Source organism: Equus caballus, chromosome 4 (genome assembly GCF_041296265.1).
Source record: "Equus caballus isolate H_3958 breed thoroughbred chromosome 4, TB-T2T, whole genome shotgun sequence".
Classification (NCBI taxonomy): domain Eukaryota; kingdom Metazoa; phylum Chordata; class Mammalia; order Perissodactyla; family Equidae; genus Equus; species Equus caballus.
This window is the reverse complement of record NC_091687.1, coordinates 99,332,682-99,353,461: the sequence shown is the minus strand read 5'-3', so window position 1 is coordinate 99,353,461 and position 20,780 is coordinate 99,332,682. Positions and strand designations below refer to the sequence as shown.

Below are 20,780 nucleotides of genomic sequence, written 5' to 3'. Positions count from 1 at the left end.
GTGTCCTTACAAAAAGAGGCAACGCAGAGCTGGCTCTTCCTCTCTCTACACACTCATACAGAGGAAAGGCCCTGTGAGAGCCTGCTGTCTACAAGCCAGGAAGAGAGCTCTCACCAGAAACTGAATTTGCTGGCACCTTGATCATGGACTTCTGGCCTCCAGAACTCTGAGAAAATAAATGTCTGTTGTCTAAGCCACCTAGTCTGAGGTATTTTGTTATGGCAGTCTGAGTACACTAATGTGTTTGATAAGGTGTCTGTTCAGACCTTTGGCACACTTTTTAATTCGGTTATTTGTTTTCTGATTATTGAGTTTTAAAATTTCTGTATATATTTTGGATATAAATCATTTAACAGATATTTTGCAAATATTTCCACCAAGACAGTGGTATACCTAGATTGTTAGCTCTGAATACTTTGTTTTGTAATTCACTGTTGATGTGTCTATCATCCGCACTGGTCTATAAGCTCTTTGAAGGCAGGAACAGTTTCTTCGCAACACTCCTCAACAGTTCACACAAAGCATAGCATGAGTCAGACACATAATATAGCTTATTGGCTGGCTGGTTGATTGAATACATGGGTGAGTAGTGACACGAAGGAAAGAAAGGGCTAATATATCTCATGGAGGAGTTTTGTGTCAGGCAGAGGGTTCAAGCTCAGCACCAGAGTCTGGGTTATGGCCCTGGAGATACATGTCAGTGTCACACAAACGGGGGTTGGCATCACATAGACGGGAGGGGCCAGTATCCTGGCATATCTCAAGAGAGACCTGATTTCAGAGTTTGACAAGGTGGGACCAGAGAGGAGGAAAGACCGTGAGCTTCAAGTTTCTCAGTTTAGGTACTTTCTTCCCTTAAGAAAGAGAACAAAACACTGAATTCCAGACCCATTCTCTGCAGTGTCAGGGATCAAGTCACCTGATCTCTCTTTTTGTCCCTCTAACACTTGACACCACTCACACTGATGCCACCTCTTCTGGAACTGAATACTGCCACTGAAAGAATTCAGATAGTAATTTTTCCAACCTCAGAACCCCTTTTTGCTTGATCCTACTTAGTCCTTTTCCCTTCCTCCTCTCCATGCTTTCCAGAGACCTCGAACTGAACCTCATCCTCTGAAAAGGCTTTTGACATCATTATGAAGTTTATCATCTTCTGGGCTCTCTTAAACCTGCCTGGTGAGTGTCTGTTTATTTTTCTCTTTACTGGCCAGAAAGAAATCCTGAGAGAATCTTGACAGATGGATAGAGACAGAGGCAACGTTCCAGAGTGCGAGTATAGGATTAATTCTCTATCTCCTATCACTGCCATCGTCCCCATGGGTTTTCTGCCTGACTCACCCCGGGTTTATTGCTTGTATGCTTTTTGAGGAGACATGGACATTGAAACCCCAATACCAGACCTGGTCCTAAGGAAGACTGAGACCTGACTCTGGGCCTGTGTAGAACACGACTGATATTAGCATGAAAGAATAAGAAGTGGAGGCCAAGGTTGAAAGCAGGGGTCCAACGAATGGACACGGCAGAGCATTCAACGGTTTTAGTCTTGTCTGAGAATGGTTCCAGTTACTCAGGCAAGAACATTGGAACGCTGCAAAATCCTCTTTCTCTCACACTCCGTGTTTAATCTGTTTGGGAAATTGTATTGGCTGTGTCTTCTAAACATATCCCAAATCCAATCACATCTCGTCACCTCCACTGCTCACTATAGTCCAAGCCACCATATCTTGCCAGGATTATCAAATTACTCTGTAACAGACCTCTCTACTTTACACTCCTACACTCAACACTTCTCCATAACGAAATCATCATCACTCCTTCACACAAAACCCTCAAGCGGTTCCATGTTTCACTCAGAAAATTCCACATCCTTACAACATTCTACAAAACCTGCATCACTTCTTAGACCTCCCTCCTTTCCTGCTTTTTTCCCCTCACTCACCCCACCAGCCCCACTGGCCTCTGTGACATTCCTTAAGCAAGCCTTAGGACTCTTGCTCCGGCTGTTTCCTCTGCCCGGAATCCCATTCCCCAGATATCTGATTACCTAACTTCCCCATCATCATATCATTGTTCATCTCTCACATTTCCCATGAGGTCCACCCTGACTGCTGCTGTAATACTGCCCAATGCCCCACCATACATACTCACATGCACACGTACACACATGCACACACGCACACACACAGGCACACATACAGGCTCACTCGCACATCCTTAGTATTACCTTTCCCTCTTTCTCTGTTCTACCTTTTTTTCCATAGCACTAATCACCACTCAACATACTGGGTCATTTGCCCATGTATCATATTTATTATTATTGAATGTCTCCTCTCATTAGAACACATGAGAGCAGGGATATTTCTCTGTTTTGTTTGCCGTGTAACCTAAGCACCTAAAACAGAGCCTGGCACATACTAGGAACTCAATGTTTACTTGTTGAATGAATAAACGATTTCCCCCTTCCTCATACTCTGTTAGCATATGGTCTGTTCTTTAAACAGCATTTATATCATTCAGCCTTGCATTGTTGTTGGGAGAAAGGGATAAGATTGGTAAAAGCATTCTAAAAATGGTAAAAATAATAAGCGCTCCATGATTTGATTCAACATATGCCCACTGAATTGTGGAAGGTATTTAAGAAAGCTTGTATTTTAATCTGAAGAATATTTATTGATAACTAAAAGGGAAAATGCTTTTATCTCTTGAAATAGACATGTTTCTATCATTTTCTTCATGCTTCAGAACAAGGTAAGACAGTTTACAAATTCAGCTTACAGATAAAGATACTGGAGAGAACTTGAGCCAGGTAATTAATTTTCTCTTGTTTCTTTATAGTGATCCCTAAAATAATCTCAGAATTTCCTGTCTATGTTTCTCTTTCAGTTGTTTTAGCCTTTGATCCAGATTACACAGATTTCATCACCTTCCCCTACTTGGCATACTTGAAATCTGATTACTTGCCCTGTGTTGGAGTCCTGATCCACCCACTTTGGGTGATCACAGCTGCACATTGCAACTTACCGTGAGTAATAAGCACCCAACACCATTCTATTTTTGGGTTCTCAGGTTGGGCACGGACACAGGCCCCTGCCTGGGACCACTGCCCAATTAAATGGGGTCATGGAGGCCTTCTGGGTATGCTCAGGAGTACAGAAAAAACTCTGTGGGGAGGAGCTAATAAAGCCCATGAGGATGGATAAGCTGTCTCTATTAAGTTGTCTCATGAGAATCCATGTTGTTCCAGGAGTCTTCAGGTGATATTGGGGGTTACCAACCCATCAAATGACAAGGAAAATAATGTACAAATTGTTGGGTACGAGAAGATCATTTATCATCCATACTTCTCAGTTGCTTCTACTGAAAATGACCTCATGTTAATAAAGCTGAAAACAAATATTCAACTCAACGACTATGTGAATCTGGTCAGCTTACCCACTGAACCTGTGTCCGAAAAAGCTATGTGCACTGTCTCCACCTGGGGCTACAACCTGTGTGATGACTGTGAGTGACTTCAAGATAATATTCTTCTTCTCTCGGAATTGGACATGCTTCTGTCCACTCCCTGCTCTTGCTTTCTGCAGTTATTCCCAATGAGGCTTTCTTCTAACCTCTTTATTCATCCTTTTCATCTCTTCTCTCTTTCCCTGTATCTCACTGAAGGAGTCCTTTAATCTTTTGTTCTCGTTATATCTTTCTATTATCTTTGTTTTCACATATGATAGAACTGGTGTTAGCGGAAAGAAGACATTTGTATTCTAGTACTAATTTGCTGTGTGACAGCAGGTCACTTTATCTTTTCTCAATTTTCTTAACTCTAAAGTGTGGCACAAACTATACCAGATGTTTTCAAACTATTCCAAGCAATAAAGAAACTTAAAGTCTTAAAATATCATAAAATAATGAATTAAACATAAGATAAATACATAATATTGTGCTAGATCAGGCAGAACTTCTTTATGCAAGATTGTTCTACAAATGAATAATTAAAAGTTTAAGAAAAATATTTATGAAATATTTTTTATTTTTATTTTTTTTCCTTTTTCTCCCCAAAGTCCCCCGGTACATAGTTGTATATTCTTCGTTGTGGGTCCTTCTAGTTGTGGCATGTGGGACGCTGCCTCAGCGTGGTTTGATGAGCAGTGCCATGTCCACGCCCAGGACTCGAACCAACGAAACACTGGGCCGCCTGCAGCGGAGCGCGCGAACATAACCACTCGGCCACGGGGCTAGCCCCTATGAAACATTTTTAACTGATAACATTCTGAACATTTGGTAATTTCTTCAGAAAATTGAAATTATCGCTATTTTTATCAGTGGAAGTCTTCTACGTATATTCTATGTACTGAACTACGTATTCTACCTAAGCTTTCTTCTGTTACACATTTCAAATTCCATGAAAAAACTTTGAACAAATTAAGACAATTTTCTCTTTTCTAAGTTTTGTGCCTGTCTGCCCACTATCTCATTCCAAAATTTTTATGCAAATTCTAATCAACTGTCTGTAGGTATTAATCAAGATAGCAGCGAGTACTGGCGAAGGGGGGAGGTTGATGAACTATAAAAAACATGTAAATATGATATAGTCCCTTAGGGAGGGTTATTAATACAATTTTACTCATGAGTAAGTTTATTTGAGTATATTTAATATATATATATAAAAACATATGATGTATATTTAATATACACGTACATTGAGTATATTTAATATACATCATACACATATAATATACATCATACATTGACATAGTATGGAAAGGAGATTCTTTTTTTTTTTTCCCTTTTTCTCCCTGAAGCCCCCTAGTACATAGCTGTGTATTTTTAGTTGTGGGTCCTTCTAGCTGTGGCGTGTGGGATGCCACCTCAGCATGGCTTGATGAGCGGTGCCATGTCAAGGCCCAGGATCCAAACCGGCAAACCCCTGGGCTGCCAAAGCGGAGCACATGAACTTAACCACTCGGCCACGGGGCCGGCCCCAGGAGATTCTTTCTAAATAAGCCTGTCAGATTATATTTATCCATCCACTTCTAATTTCTTTTTATAGAAACCAAGAGGCAGCTATACACTTATCCTAACAATGCTGCCATTACTCAAACCTTTTTTAACCGCTCTTTGGTAAATATCTTCAGAACTCAGGGTATATTTTCTTGAATGTATCAAAAAGTGAAATTCATTTTTCCCAGCTTTATTGAAGTATGATTCAGGAATAAACATTGTATATATTCAAGGTGTATAACATCACATTTTGACACTCAGATACACTGCGAAATGATGCCCTGAATCAAGCTAATTATTTATCACCTCACATATTTACCTTTTATATGTGTGTGTGGTGAGAGAATTTACAATCTACTGTCTTAGAAAATATCAAGTGCACAATACAATATTATTAACTACAGTCACCATGCTGTACATTAAATCTCCAGAATTTATTCATCTTATAACTGAAAGTTTGTACCCTTTAATCAACATACCCCCATGTCCCCCACCCGTCAGGCCCTGGTAATCACCATTCTACTCTCTGTTTCTACGAGTTAGGCTGTTTTAGATTCTACACGTAAGTGATATCATACAGTATTTGTCTTTCTGTGTCTGACTTATTTCACTTAGCATAATATCCTTTAGACAAGTAGAAATTTTTTGTCCTTTGACAGTCAATTTGAGTTGTGGAAATAGGGAATGTCCCTCTGGTGAGCAAGCATGTTTGATTCATCTGTGTTATGCCACTTGAGTCAAAAAAGAGATGTGACTTACAAAAACGTGCAGTTTATTTTCATCTGGTTCATGAAGCAGTTAAGCAAGCATTTGCTAAACAGGCAATCCCAAAATAAATATTGAGCCATGCAATTATTGCTGGACTGAAAAACAAAGCAAAGAATCTCAAATATTTTCTTTTCAAGAATTAATATAACATTTTCAAATAAAGACATTCAAATAAACACATTCCCAGTAAAAAGCAAAATTTCAAAGTAAAATACTTCTTTCCAAAAGTGAATCCTTGGCAAGAACACTTCACATATGCATAGGTACTACTTTGTTCTCATTTTTCTCATTTTGTTACGTATTGGAAAAACTTTGTTATGAGTCTGCACAGTTCACAGTATTTGTGAACCATTGATATAGAGGAAATAATTTGAACTAGGAATCAAGAGGCCCAGTTTTAAATCCTGCTTTCATGGGGTTAAGAAAATCACTTTTTGAGTGGTTTTGGCTTTTTTTTTGGAGCAGATACTGGATTTTTTTGATGTGATAAATGAAAACCTAGGCTTAGAGCTCTAAATTCCTTCAAACTGTAAAAATAGGAGAGATGTTGTTTAAGGGTACAAAGTGGCAACTAGTAGATAAATAAGTCGTGGAGATCTAACGCACGGTATAATGAATATAAACAAAAATATCGTATTGTAATCAAACTTGCTAACAGACTAGGTCTTCATTAATCCCACCACAAAAACAGAAATGATAATTATGTGACATGAAAGAGGTCCTATCACTACAATGGGAATCATTCTCACATATATAAATGTATCAAATCAACATGTACACTTTAAATTTGTGCGGTGTTACACATCAAATATATTTCAATGAAAAAATTTAAAAAGAAGTCAGTAATTAATTTAAAGTATGGGAAAAATAATATACATTAGAGCTCACAAGATCTGAAATTAAACTAAGTAAAGAAAAATTCCACCGCAAAGCACACTCTTTTAATGTTTAAATTTCCAGAAAATTTTAAAGTAATTTGTTTCATTTCATTGCAGAGATGTCTCCTATTTACATGTAACTTCCAAGAATTTAATCTTTTTTATAAGGAGATAGACACTTGCATCATGAGAAATTGTTTAATTTGATAACTGCCTGTTGTCCTAGCTGCCACAATTCTGATTTCTCTCAGTGTTTGATCTCTTTTGCTTTCTGCCGGGAGAAGAAGAAATATGTTGAAAAAGAGAAAAAGGGGAAAAAAAAGTTTGGTATCTAATAACTCAAAGAAATTCTATTTCTCTCTTTCCTATAGCCAGTGACCCCAACTCACTACAAAATGTGAACATCTCTGTAATCTCCAAGAGTCAATGCCGCAATACCTATAAAGCCCAGAACATCAAAGAAACCATGCTGTGTGTGGGCATTGTGCCAGGAAGGAGGAAGCCTTGCAAGGTAAGGTACTCTCAATGCCTTAATTTTCGCACTTTATTCCTTGTATCTGTTGCCAGAAAGATAACTTGGTTTCTTTTTTCCTGGCAGGAAGTCACCGCTGCCCCAGCAGTCTGCAATGGAATACTTCAAGGAATCTTGACTTTTACAGACGGATGTGTTTTGAGAGCTGACGTTGGCATTTATACCAAAATCTTTAACTACATGCCCTGGATTGAAACCACAATCCAAAACAACTGAGCTCCCATGGCAGTAATTCTGGACCATGTGACACAGCCTGTCCCCATGTCCAGCCTCCGAATTAAATCGAAACAGAATCCTTGGGTTGCCTTATGCATATCCGCCTCACTTCTGCCCAACAGAGTGGGTGACTCGTACATACTTGTACTGTGACTATACATGACCACCCTTCTTTCCCTCTTGATGAAATGGCAAACTCAATACCCCTTAGGCAGTTGAAGTTTATGAAGTGGGGATTGTGTTCTCTAAGAAACTAATCACTGATTTATTTTTTAAAAGGCCACTCGATAGCCATTTTGGGTGACAAAAACCCTACTATTTGCACCGAATTAAACAACATGTGCTTTGGGCGAATTGCACGTGCCAATTGGATAAAGAAAGTCTGACAAGGAGTGAGCTAAGTAGAAGTATAGGCGAGAGGAAAGGGTTTAGGAGATGGTGGGAGGTATTTTATTGGCTTCTCCTCGCCTATGCAACTCTCAACACCAGGCATAGATTCTGGTCATTCATTTTGCAGGATTCTGGGTAGGGACTTGAGCCATGAGAGTTTAATACAAAAGTTAACTGAAGGTCACACCATAGCGGATAAACAGGGAGTCCAGGACAGACTTTTCCAGTCCATGTTTGATCTTTCTGTCACGCCAGCTTCCCCAGGAACTCCATTCTCTCCCAGTTGCCTCTCTTGCATTTTTCTTCCTTCCTTCTCTTTTCACCTCACCTCTGCAGCTCCAGTTACCACCTGAGAGTTTTAATTAATAGTTTTCCATGGGGAGTTGCCTTTGGCCAGTTGACTGAGGATCAAAAGAACGAAAACAAACACGAGATTTACAGAGTTCTACCTGTGGCCTCTACAAGTAGACTATTGAAGCCTTATAGCCCAGCTAAGGGAGAAGAGACCTCTTCTCAGGAGACAGAAATTCTGGCAGTAAATCTTGTCCTCTCTAGGGTTCTAAACCCTCTAAACCTACAAAGCCTAGCTTGCAGTGTTGAAAAGCAACATTTTGTGCATAGGTTACTAAGTGCAATTGTGAGAGCTTCACCTTCATGTATGTTATTAACTGAAATTTTAGCTATAGGAGAAATAGATGGTTTTTGCAGAAGAGTATCTCAGCCTCTGGAAATGTTCCCCAGCTTGAAATAGTCCTAAGATTTCACTAGGTCATACCAATATTTATAAGGTCACTTGATTCTAGGTGATGAAGCATATGTTAAGGTCACCGAATTCCATAGGTATCAGTTTATTGTCTCACCATTATCATTGTAAGGTGACTTCTTTGGTTGGAACACATTCCTTTTTTGTAGAATACAGAAAACATTCAGTTAATTCAAGGGTGGTGGTGTTGGGAGTGATGATGGAAAGGGAAATAATCCAAATCTAGAATATGTCATTTTCATTGAGGACAAATACCTACTCCCTCCATGATGGAAGGGGGCCACCTACCACCATGCAGGTGGTGGGATACCGGGGTACAGTAATATATAACCACCATATCAGGGCTGAGATAGATCACTTACACTGGCAGGCTGGGTCTTCAGCAGCGGTGGTAGCTAGGCGAGACTTGCAAGAAGTCCTGCATATGCTCCACGTGGTCTTATTATTCACTTTTTTTATGAAGCCATGAAAAAAACACTCAGAAGACTGAAAAAGGACTTCAGAACAGACTAGCTTATCTACTTGATTATTAAAGTCTTCTGAAGTGAGAGCCTTTGGGTGAGAATTCTCATGGGATAGAATATTCTCCTCCTTCAAGCTGGCCCTGAAAAATCCTGCTACATAATTCTTCCTCAAACCTCTTATCCCCTTCCCTTCATTTTGCTCCTTCTGAGTGCGTATCAGGGAAGACCCACTAGCCCCCCCTCCCAAGAAATTCATAGAGATCTTGACCTCAAGAAAGAGAACAACTGGATATGTGGATTGAAAGTCTGTGTCCTGAGAAGACCCCCATTCTCCTCTTCCCTGCAGGGCATCCTCCTGAAAGGATTTAATATCATAGTAATACACAACAAATCAAACAGAGCCATGCATAATTGAAGTAAAGCCTTTTCACCCTCAGTGAACTGCTCATGGAGAAGTCTGTTTGAGGCCATAAGTGTTGGCTGAGGAAATATTGCCCACAGCAATTGCTTACGCAACTTATTTGGACCTTCAGGGCCTAATTTACCTCTATTCCGTTTATACTTCTAGTTGAAGATGGAATGCTGTGGAGCATATCCAGATTAATGACAAAGAGAGCCAGACAGCTCCACCTAGAGTAACTTTCATGGTCAACTGGTGATCTGGAGTCAGGCATTTAGGCCCCACCACATCCTAGTAGCAAACCAGAAGCTATTTCCCAAAGAGGATAAAGAAGCATGACTTTGCTACCATGTTTAGGGATCTCTGCTTTGATTTTCATGTTAGGCTTTGCCATAAGCTTCATTTAGTACATTAAAGATACTTTTAGCACCATTGGATCTACAACGTTGAAACCCAGGAAACAGAGCCAATCATTACACTTCAACCTGTGCTGCCCAGACAGACTTTTCGGATTTAGTCTCACTCTAAACTAGCAACTTTCTAGATCACTCATTAAGTGGCTCAGAGTATGATATCCTAATGAGATCTATGTTGCTTATAAAATTTAGTGGCATTCAGACATTATTCTTAATAGTAGGGAGCACAAGGTACAATAATGTATTCATTTCGGTGGAGGAACCTGATATACACCCACAAGTTTCACTGCAGAAGCAGCCGACTGTATTTTTACTGGTTATATTGCCTATACATTACCACATTCCTGTCTTCCCAGGACATGCAGGAAATTTGCTATTACCTGTTTTCTAGTCCTATCTACATGATGTCATCAATATAGCAGACCAGTAAGGTACCTTTTGAGACTGTCAAGTTTCTTAAAGACTATATTCAGGTACCAAGCCAGAACAATGATGATTGCCTGAGCGTGGAGGTAAAAATATACTGCTGTCCCTGACAAATGAAAGCTAATTAATTCTGAACTTCTCAAAGACGATGCATAAAAATGCACTTTCTAGATGAAAGTTGCATACTGTGTGTGAAGGATTGGATTTTTTTGCTCTTGCAAGGAGGCTACATATGGAACAGCAATCGTAATTAGTGTTACCACCTGATTACACAGTAATCAAACACTATCATACCCCACCACTCTTTGACTTGGCCAAGTGGAAGAACTGAATGGGATTATGACAGAAATTATGACTCAGCATATTTCAAGTCTGTATTGATAGTACTGACTTCTGCAATGTGCTAATGTTTTCCATTTACTAAAGGGAAGTTCCATCAACTTTCTCTTAGCCCTTTCTACAACAAAAACCCTCACTTCACAGGCCAAGGAGAAATTGTAATAGTTGTAGAGATTTTACCAATTGTAGAAAAGAGAGCACTCTCCCCCTGCTCCCCACCATCCATAGTGCACGTAGAAAACAGAGAAATAAATTCTAGATGGTTTCAGAGCCCCATTGAATTACTCTAGGGAAGACTTAGATTTAGATGAAATTAGATTAGATAAAATCCATTTATCCCTCAATCTTCATAAGCCCCATCTTGATCAGAGGATAGTACTGACAATAAGTTTTCCCCACCACCACCAACATCACCATAAATTAGCACTAATGCAGATCCAGGATCTCAGAAAATTTAGCTATGTTCTTGTCCCTAGAGCACAAGTGGCCAAGTAAATAGACTCAGGTCACTTTTGCATAGGCTAGAAAGAAGACTCTTAATGTTCGAACAGGTTCCATTCTCTAGGATCCTCAGGTTCCCCTTCATTCAAGGAGCATTGATTGAGTTAATGTAACTATCGAGGTTTGTGACCCACAGAGGAGGCTGTAATACTTTAGCATATTGAGGAACATAAGTCCACTATTACCAAATATGTCAGGTATTTTTTGCTTGTTTTCTGGTTATATAAATCAAATAAGAACTTGAACTTCCTGTCAATTTTATTCCTGGGCATCCCAATTTTATGGAGAACCCTTGAGAGAATTCTCTTCAGGGCCCAAAAACATCACCATGTAATATTGTTTGTTTGTTTCTATTTTAAGAGTAAGAGAAGGAGATGAAATTAATAACTTGATATTTGTCTGTTTTCCTTAAACAAGTTACACCAAAATCTAAGAGGCCCTTTAGCAAGAGATAAACTCCACTGAGGAGGAGAAAATGTGACACCTGTAAAGTTCTTCTTCAAGGCCTTTTTGTTCATTTGCATTTTATGTTTTTAGTAGAAAATATGACAGAATCCACCACTCAGTATCCTGAATGGTGTGAATAAGTCTTTCTAATTTTAAGTTGCAGCATTGGAAATCCCATTGTTGCCACGTAGGTAAGCCACATTCCTTATCAGTTTTATAAGAAATATTGCCAGAAATTTCCCTCTCTATCTGCCTTACTACTTTACGTCTCTTGATTTGTTCAGAATTCACGTGGAGAAAACAGGGATGTCATTCATTAGCCTCCTCAAATCCTATGATAAGATTTGGAGAACATATTGTTCCATTGAGTAGTGGGATACCCCCTATAACCACCATTCTCAAGGCTGAATAGCCATAATCCCAAAAGCTAAAAGTGAATGGATAGGACAGGATCTTACAGAAGCAAGGTGAAAATGAGGCTAGAGTGTATTCTTGGGCACAGAAATGAACACCAGCTACTGCACTCGTGAGACTTTCAGGGCTTCTTAGAATTTACAACTCTTGTGTATTCACTTCAAGGACAAACAGATTTGAGACACCACAAAATGAGCTCTGTTCAGTTGAAAATCAGGGTGAAGAAAAGCCCTGGATTGAAGTCATTGCCTGTAACAATTGGAAGAGAATCAACTTGCACACTGGAATCTAAAGATGGGGATTAGAGAAACTGGTCCAGGGTTTGACATTGGTAGGGAATCCCAAGGCCATTGTCCCCCGACCCTTTCAAAACTCACACAGTACTAGGCACCTTGATTATCTTACTTTGGGGTTTCTGGCAGCTACTCTGACCAAAACCAAACCAATGTGCATAGAGACAAATGTCTTTTCCTTGTCTCTCTCTGCCAGTCTATGATTTTGTTTTGTTTTATTTTTAAGAGATTATTAAGTGTTGGTAAATCACGTATAGGATTTACTTCAACAATAAAATGTGTATCCAAACTTGCTTTTGCCTGGCTTTCTATAGCCTCTGACCCCTACCTTGATCCATTTAGTTGGGACATCTATAATCTCTAGGGGCCCATCTACAATAGCAGCCCAAGACATGGTCCAGTGCTACCTTTAGTTGAGAGGAGTTTAAAGGCACTCCTTACTCTAGTGACTCATCACCAAGCCAAACTGGCTTTTACATTTTTCTACCCTAATAGCCCAATTCTAATAACTGTTCTGCTCTGTTGTGTTCCACTCCTACAAGGAAGTCCTCTTTTTTATCCCAATTCCATTAAAGCAGTCTTCGTCTTGACAACCTTGTCTGATTCCTCAGCTCTTACAAGCCTAGGACTCCAACTTACTCTTCTCAGATGTTGCTGGAAACCCATATAAGTCCAGTTTCTGGCTGTCAGAACTTTCCACTCCTCATTGGCTGCCATATAGCTCGTTTCCCTGGCCTGCTGCGCCTCTGCTGGCCACCTGGCCTGAACAGCCTGCCTGACTGCCCTTCTACCCTCACCTCAATATTCTTTGGTGTCTGGATTCTGTCAGCTTACCTGACTCCCACCTGTTATTGCCATCCCCCCTCTTTGACTCCTACCATCTGCCCCTCCACTGTGAGCTTATCTAATTTCTAGATCCCCAAAAGGATGATCTCAGACTTAGTGTAGTTGAAAGAGATTGGATTTGGGATCCAACCTGGTATTTCATCTGAACTTCAACAGCTACTAGCTTTGTGTCCTTGGGCAAGTAATTAAGTAATTTAACCCCTCTCATCTTAGTTTATTTATCTCTAAAATGAGACCAATAATACTTTTCTGGATTGTTGGGAATAAATAACTTATGTAAGGTATGCAGCATAACACTTAGCATGTATTAAACACTCAATAAATGATAATTCCACTTAAGTCTTTGCAAGGGATTAATGGGTGCCACAATTTATTTACATCTGTGTTTATCTTTCTTCAATTAGAATGGAAACTATTTTCATGTACATACACAAAAATAAATAAATAAATCAGAAACCAGAGAGCCAAAGAAGATTCTGACAGAATTCACCTGAGTATGTTTCCCTTCCTCAGGTGTCAGGTCCCTATGCCTTACCCTGCCTGTATGGAAGAGGTCTTCAGGTGTAAAATAGAGAGAGGAAGTTTTGCAACGTTACTGTATTTATTTGAGTACAAGTCTTTAAAATATAACTGCAAGACAAATACATTTTAACATCATTTAGATAGGCAAATGCTAGATAGGGTTGCTTTGATTTTGAAGTATTTCCCTGATTTCAGAAATCAAAAACCTTCATTGTCTATAATGAAGAAAGCCCACAAAAAGTAGAAAAATAAGTTTAAATTCACTCATAATCCTAACAAATTACATTAAGTTATTTTGCAAAGTTTTCCAGTATTCTATACTTTCTCTTCAGCTTAGTTAACTGTTAATCCATGTCAGGATTCACTGTCTCCCAAATCCAATATATCCAGTTTATCCCAGTTTGCCTTTAACAAGCCCCCACCAGGATGCTATGGATGTGTGCCTAAGTTCAAAGGACTTGCATGGATCCTGAAACCCTAATAATTATTAACCCATTATCAACCCCCCTCTCCCTAAGCCCACCTGTATCTGAGCCTTTCCTTTCATATTAGACCCACTCTTGCCCTCTGGTTCAGGGGCCTTGAAAGGACTACATATGGATTGTTAACACAGGCTGTGTTTCTACTCATGGTTCAGGAATCTCAAGTGTAACAAAGATGAGTTGTCTCCCTTTCTCTGCCTCTCAGAACCACCAGTGAAATTTTGAGCTCATGCTTTCTGCTCTCTGAGGAACTTCTTTCTTAAATGAAAGAATAAGGAAGGAAAGAAGAAAGATAAAATTTAGAGGAAGTGAAAAGTAAATATGCCTCATGAAAGTCACACCATGTCTAGTAAAATACTGCAAATCGAGTAGGTATTCTACACATTTATTGACTAATTGAGAGGATGACTGAGACAAAGGAGAACAAACAGAAGCTGTCTTAGCTGATGATATTCACTTGCCAGTCCTAGAATTTCACAATCTTAAAACTACTCCAAACTATGGAGACAACCATGAAGCAGAATCTGATTTACACAATCAGAAAATATATTGCCTTTCCCTCCAAATGGTTAGATTTAATTAGCATTATTCTTTCTATTTCCATCAGGTCCTGTTGAATCCTAGGACAAACCTGCAGGTCCCTTCCTCCCTCTTCTTTGTACGACACTCACATGACCTGCTGCCATGTAACGTGTAGACTTCTCTGTGCTCTCTGAACACGTCTGCCAAACGGCCTCTCCTGATAGCATCACCAGCAAGGTAATATGCGTTGGCTTTTTGGAAGGGGGCAAAGATACCTGCCAGGTAACACCTCCCTCAACCAGTAGTAATGTATTCATTATGCAAAGAGACAGCATAATGAGGTGTTGAGAGTCCTAGATTTAGAGTCATAATTCCTGTGTTTGAGACCTGGCTCTACCATTACTATTAGCTTTGTGACAACAGGAAGCCATCCAAGCTCTTGAGCATCCATTTCCCTATTTAAACAAATAAGCAAACAAAGGACAGTGCTGCTTGCCTAATAGCGCATTTGAAAGTATTGAATGAAAAAATGAAGTGAGATATACTTTGTAAAGACATGGAAAAGTCACCCTTAGCCTGAAGACAGGAGACTCACATAACAGAGATCGATATTTCCTGTCTGAATAACGAAGGAATAACATAATCCATTCAATCAAAAAGCATTGTTTGAACTCCTAGTATTTGCCAGTCTGGGAAGGCTAGTTTAATGACCATGGAATCAACCACCTAGGCAATGGTTTTAAGGCATAGTTCATGGTCCAAGTGAGCAGAATTGCCTCAGGGAGGTCTCCAGGGAGCTCTCAGGGGCTCAGGTGGAAGGGAACCCATCAGAACAATGATGCCTTCCATCCCTCCAGCCAGATGCTTGGCTGTGGCTTTTTCAAGGGCTGCCAGCAGAGGGCCTCAGCTTTTCTCAGGTGGACCGGGGCCTCTCTGCCCTGCCATCTCCTCTCTATGTATTTAACAACCTCTTGGTAACCTCTGATCAAGGACCTCCCAGTGATGGTGTTCTCAAACAGGGGTATCCTTTCTGGAAGAATGAGAGAACACAAGTAACCAAATGTCCCCAGGGCTCTGGGCCAGACTAGACCTCCTCCCCACCACTGTTCTAGTCCTCTACAGTTAGGCAGGGGTTCACCACAACACCTGAGAGGGGGCTGAGAGAAGACCAACAACTGTGACTGATGTCAGGCCCCTCCCCCACCAATCTGTGCAGATCTTGGAGAACTGCGGGCAGATGGTGCCACCTGATGGAAAAAAAAGCTCCTCACTCTCCACAGGCGCTGAGGAAAGAGCACTTGCAAGCCGCTCTGTGCCACAACCACCCACAGCACCATTGGAGACTGAGGTACGTTCTCATGTACTCACTCCCACCTTGCACCACAGGGACCAGTTCATTTGATCTACACCCTGTGGGATAGAGAAGCTCTGAGCTAGAAGCAGAGCAGAGCGGCTCAGCTACAGTAGCCTTGCCTTTCTCCCATATCTGCAGGAGTCTCAGGATCTGGGCCTCTCTCCCATAATGCACCTTCCAGCTGGTTCCCAGCCATTTGCTTGGGGTCTGAGCCTCCTTGTTCTGCCCTCACTCCACGTATGGCCTAACTCAGGTTGCAGACCCACTTCTGAGCCATGGCTTTTTAGGTCAATATGCGGTAAGCCCTCTGCTATGGATTCCAGACCCTGGTCCTTTTTAGGTCAGGCCCTCTCTAAGTTTCTTACTTTTAAAAGGATCAACTTAAGATTGGGGTGTGAGAAGTTTAGGTGGTGATGAGTACTAAGAATGGGCACCTAATTGGAAAAGTGAGGGTTTATTTCAGGAGTGTGAGTGGGGGCCACACAATGAGATATTCGTTCTATTGCTTTTCTGAGCTCCCAGCATGTCTCCAGGTTTCCTCCCAGCACCTCTCTGGGCATTGAGACTGATATTAAAATGTAATATAATTTTTATATATGCACACTGTATAGAAAATACCTAATACTAAGTTTGTATTAGGTAATCCATAGCCAGTATAAATGAAAATTTGGGGTGAGTTTATTCTGAGCCAAATATGAGAACCATATGGCCTGGGGCCTTCCTTCCCCAAGAAAGGAAGGGCACCAAAGAAGTAGGGTGTACAGAGTGGTTATATATCCTCAAAGAGCATGTTTCACATATGTTTGAAATGTCCCTTTTACCACAGTCATGAGACTGCTCTGGCGGTACAGCAATTGACGGACACAGCAGGTAGTGGGTCTCCTGTCTCAGTGGACAAGCGGGTCTGTTGTCTCAAGCTGGGTGGTCACAGGGTGAGCACAGCAATCAGTTCCTAGCCTAGGGAGAGACGCTTATCCTTAAGAAAATGCCAATGTGAGGGAAGTTGCATCTTTGTCTTAAGGGCATTTGTTCTTGTCTTTGGGACATAGCAAATGCTTAAAGCAGGTGTACAATGCATGCTCAATGGCCATGTAAGTCCCTTTTGGAAAAACAAAGTAGGGCCGAATTAGGTTTACACCAAATGTCTTCCTCATATATTCCAATACCCTATTGCTTGCTATTTTTGTCAAGTGTTTGCTATGTATCTCTGTAGTATCCTAGGAGCTTCACCTGAACTATGTTGTTTAATCCTCACAGCAACCCTCGGAGCTGGGTAGAGTTACTTTCTGTACTTTATAGACACACAAGCCGAGTTTCAGAGAGATTAAGTATTCCCCAAAGCTCACAAGAGGCGCCTGAGCCCTCGAGAGCCGGTGGTTTAGTCACTGTGCTATTCAGGCACAGTGTTCACTGAAAGGCAAGGGGAAAGCAGCAGAGAAAGTCTACTTGTCTTAAAAACACAGGAAGAAAGGCTCTGGGGTAGGAAGGGAGCAGGCTTGGGGGTGCTGTCAGAGCAGAGGAAGAGGTTGGCTCTGTGGTTGGGAACCAGGGATAGTTTTTATTCAGTTGTCCAAGGAGGGTTTCTCACTGTGTCTTTGCTGCAGGTGCAGTACAGAGTTCTAGCTTGGGTCACATTAGCCACGTGTAGCTTCAGCTCGGTGTCATTCACCCGTTTGATCCGGTAATCTGCTCCAGGACGAGATACGACCTCCTCATCCCCAGAAGACCGCAGAGTGGCCAGCACCTCTAGTTGCCCCTGGAGATCTTGTTGGTACCAGCTCATCCAGGGGTACTGGGAATTCCTCAGGATGCAGCGCAGGGTTTCAGCCCGTCCATGAGCTACCAGGACCCACCTGGGCTTTTGTTCCACGAAGCTTGCAGTGGCATCTGAAATACACAGGCAGGCCAGGCTAAAGGTACTGGGGATAGTGGTCACCCCCAGAAATAACTAGCTGCAGCCAAATCCTGAAGAGGGGTTCCCATGAGTAAGGCAGAAGGAGACTGCTGGGGATAGAAAAGATACTTTCTCAGGGTCAGGGGCTATGCCTGGAAAGATCTTGGCAAAAGCTGAGATCAAGGAGCAAAGCTTTCTGTGCCTACTGGTGCCACTGGGACCATCCCTCTTTCCCTCCCTCAACCCACTGAGTGGCTTTCTCTGCCTGGCATCTGACCTGTACTCACAGCAGCCATGAGCACCCAGCCCCACAGAACAGGAAACAGTACCATTCCCTAGCCCTGCAGGCCCTCTCCAGCAGGTGAGTGGAACAGGGGACTGAGGGAAAGGGCCAGCCAGGCAGGAGAGCAGGATCCTGGCCTGTAAGGAGGCAGTTACTGGCTGACACTCTCTGGGTCTGAAACCCAAAGAGGAGTGGCTTTTCCAGGAAACTCAATATCTTGTCTCATCTTCTCACTGATGCTCAAACCTCAAACTGCAGAGTACTTTCCTGTTTCCTGGGTACCAACACTCACACACACACACGTGCACACATCACACTCCCCATGTTCACTGAGTGCCTGAGTGAAGGTACTTGGCCCTGCACCCTCTCTACTGTGTCCCAGAGAGTCCTAGAACAGTGCTCCTGAACCTGTGCCTCAAATCTTAGCAAGGGATGGAAACTTCTCAATGCAATCAACTGATCCTCATAGGTTGAATAATGACATCTTCATGAATGCATAGTGGCAGCTGCAAGGCTACACTGGGCAGTAGACAATGGACACTCATCTCCACTTACCTGTGTTTTCCTCTGTAAGGGCAAATCCAAATTAAACATAAGAGGCTTAATTCTCCCTGTTGAAAATAATGGAAGAGACTTCCCTCCCCTCCGTTTTCTTAGAGCATTTGCTTTAGAAAACTTACAGTTCTTTCTCTGCCTCTTTGAAATGTATATAAAACTTTTTAAAAGTCAAATAACCTCTTGGAAGCATTAAGACCCAGGAATGTCTTTCTCAAGGAACTGTGACCATCTCTTTAGTGTATAAATATCAAAGAAGATGTTTAACTTAATTTAGAGCTGATGCTTCGCCCCAAGTTGTAAAATGATTCCCTGTCATAAAGATGTGACAAGTTTACTTTTTCTTTGGATAAAGCCAATTAGCAAACACAGATGGAAACCCCAATTACCAAGTGACTTTACAATGAAATGTGGATTAACAGAAGGCCCTGTCAAGTCCTCTCATTTGAGGACCAGCGACTGCTTATGTAATGGGTTTTATCCGCTGGCTTATATAGAAGAGATTTCCTCTGTCTTTGCCGTCTCTTAACCAAATGCTTGTGATGTTATCACATTCTGATTTAATGCTTATTCAATAATAAAACTGTTTTCTTTCTCTTCTACCTTTGTGGAGAGATTTTTTGAGTTGGGAGGAGATTTTGTTTTCAATTATATTTTCCTGACAACTCGTAGTGCCGCCACTACCTAACTGTGAAGTTGGGCCTCAGTTTCTTCATCTATAAGATGGAGATAATAATGCAGGCTATTTCATGGGAGTACATGGATTACTACATGAAAATTTCTTAGACTAGAACTAGGCACAGACTAAGTACGTAATAAGAGTTGACTTCTATTCTTGCAATGGTGGATTTCAAATTCAATTAAAATATGAGGGAATTAATAGTAGCCTTTATCTTTCTTTAATCACCTATCACTTAGCAATCAACTGAGATTAAAATCACAAGTTCTCATAAGGTTTTAACATTGAGGCCTCATTTTTAGGAAAGCTTAGAAGCCAATGATCTGGGAAATTAGATTTAAAAGGCCCCATATCTGCAACCTTGGTATTTTACAGACAAAATATGGAGACACAGAGGAGTTTAGCAATCAAACTTTACTATTTCAAGACCTGGGAGTGCACTGCATTCCAGTGTTGCAAGTGTGGTGTCTGCCCATCACAGACACTCGATAATGAGAAGAGGATTAGAGCAGGGCAAGACTGCAGATGCATCTCCCTCAAGAGTCCACATAGCAGGGCACAGCAGTGGCCTGGCATCTGGGGGTTCGCACCTCCCAAATTCACTTTGTTTTATAATCTGCTGACTTTTTAATACTTATAACAATATGGTTCACATGATTCTGGCAAAGGATAACAGTTTTTGATGCCATTTGGTGACAGCATAATACAGTTTATTACTCACTTGGCTTGCTAATTTTGAAATCATGTGACTTGATTTTAAAAAAATACAGATTTTTGTTATGTAAAATTTGTGAGTAAAGTGAATTCATTACTATTTTCTGCATCACACTTCAAATTTACACAATCAAATTGTGCACAAAATGTCAATTGCACCACATTCTAAGCAGCATGTGCTGATTCACCTTGACTTTTTTTTTTGCTGCAGAAGATTCACCCTGAGCTAACATCTGTGCCAATCTTCCTCTTTTTTGTATGTGGGTCACCACCAAAGCATGGCTGCCAATGAATGGTATAGGTTCACACCCAGGAACCAAACCCAGGCCACCAAAGCAGAGCACACTGAACTGCTAGGCCATGGGGCTGGCCCCACCTTAGCATTTTGCCCCCTTAACCTGCTCAACCTCGTCACTCTAGAGAGGGAGAGAGACAAAGCTCTGAGAAGCATTGCCCAGATCACACATCTTCCATACTAGAAAAACCTACATGCCAAGATAGACGTGTCTTCATCCTAGAAGCCATGTGCATTTAATCCTGAGTTGTACTGAGGAGAGAGTCACTCTGCAGATTAGACAGTGAAAGGAAAAGGGGCTGGGAGAGGGGAAAAACCTCTCACTGGGGGAAAAAGGAGAAAAGGGAGAGAAGAGCCCCAGGGGAAGTCAGGCTGGGCCCTGGGGCAGAGAG

The 20,780-nt window shown here is 41.3% G+C and overlaps 1 protein-coding gene across 1 annotated transcript; it reads left to right on the top strand.

Annotated features, from left to right (window-relative positions):
- Positions 1-754: 754 nt before the first annotated feature.
- On the top strand, positions 755-7,743 carry LOC100049919 (probable inactive serine protease 58). The gene is made up of 6 exons (XM_001487850.5): positions 755-842; positions 1,093-1,179; positions 2,887-3,025; positions 3,248-3,504; positions 7,013-7,152; positions 7,240-7,743. Exons 2-6 carry the CDS (start codon positions 1,140-1,142, stop codon positions 7,387-7,389), a joined length of 726 nt encoding a protein of 241 aa, XP_001487900.1. The 5' UTR covers positions 755-842; positions 1,093-1,139; the 3' UTR covers positions 7,390-7,743.
- The last annotated feature ends 13,037 nt before the right edge of the window (positions 7,744-20,780 follow it).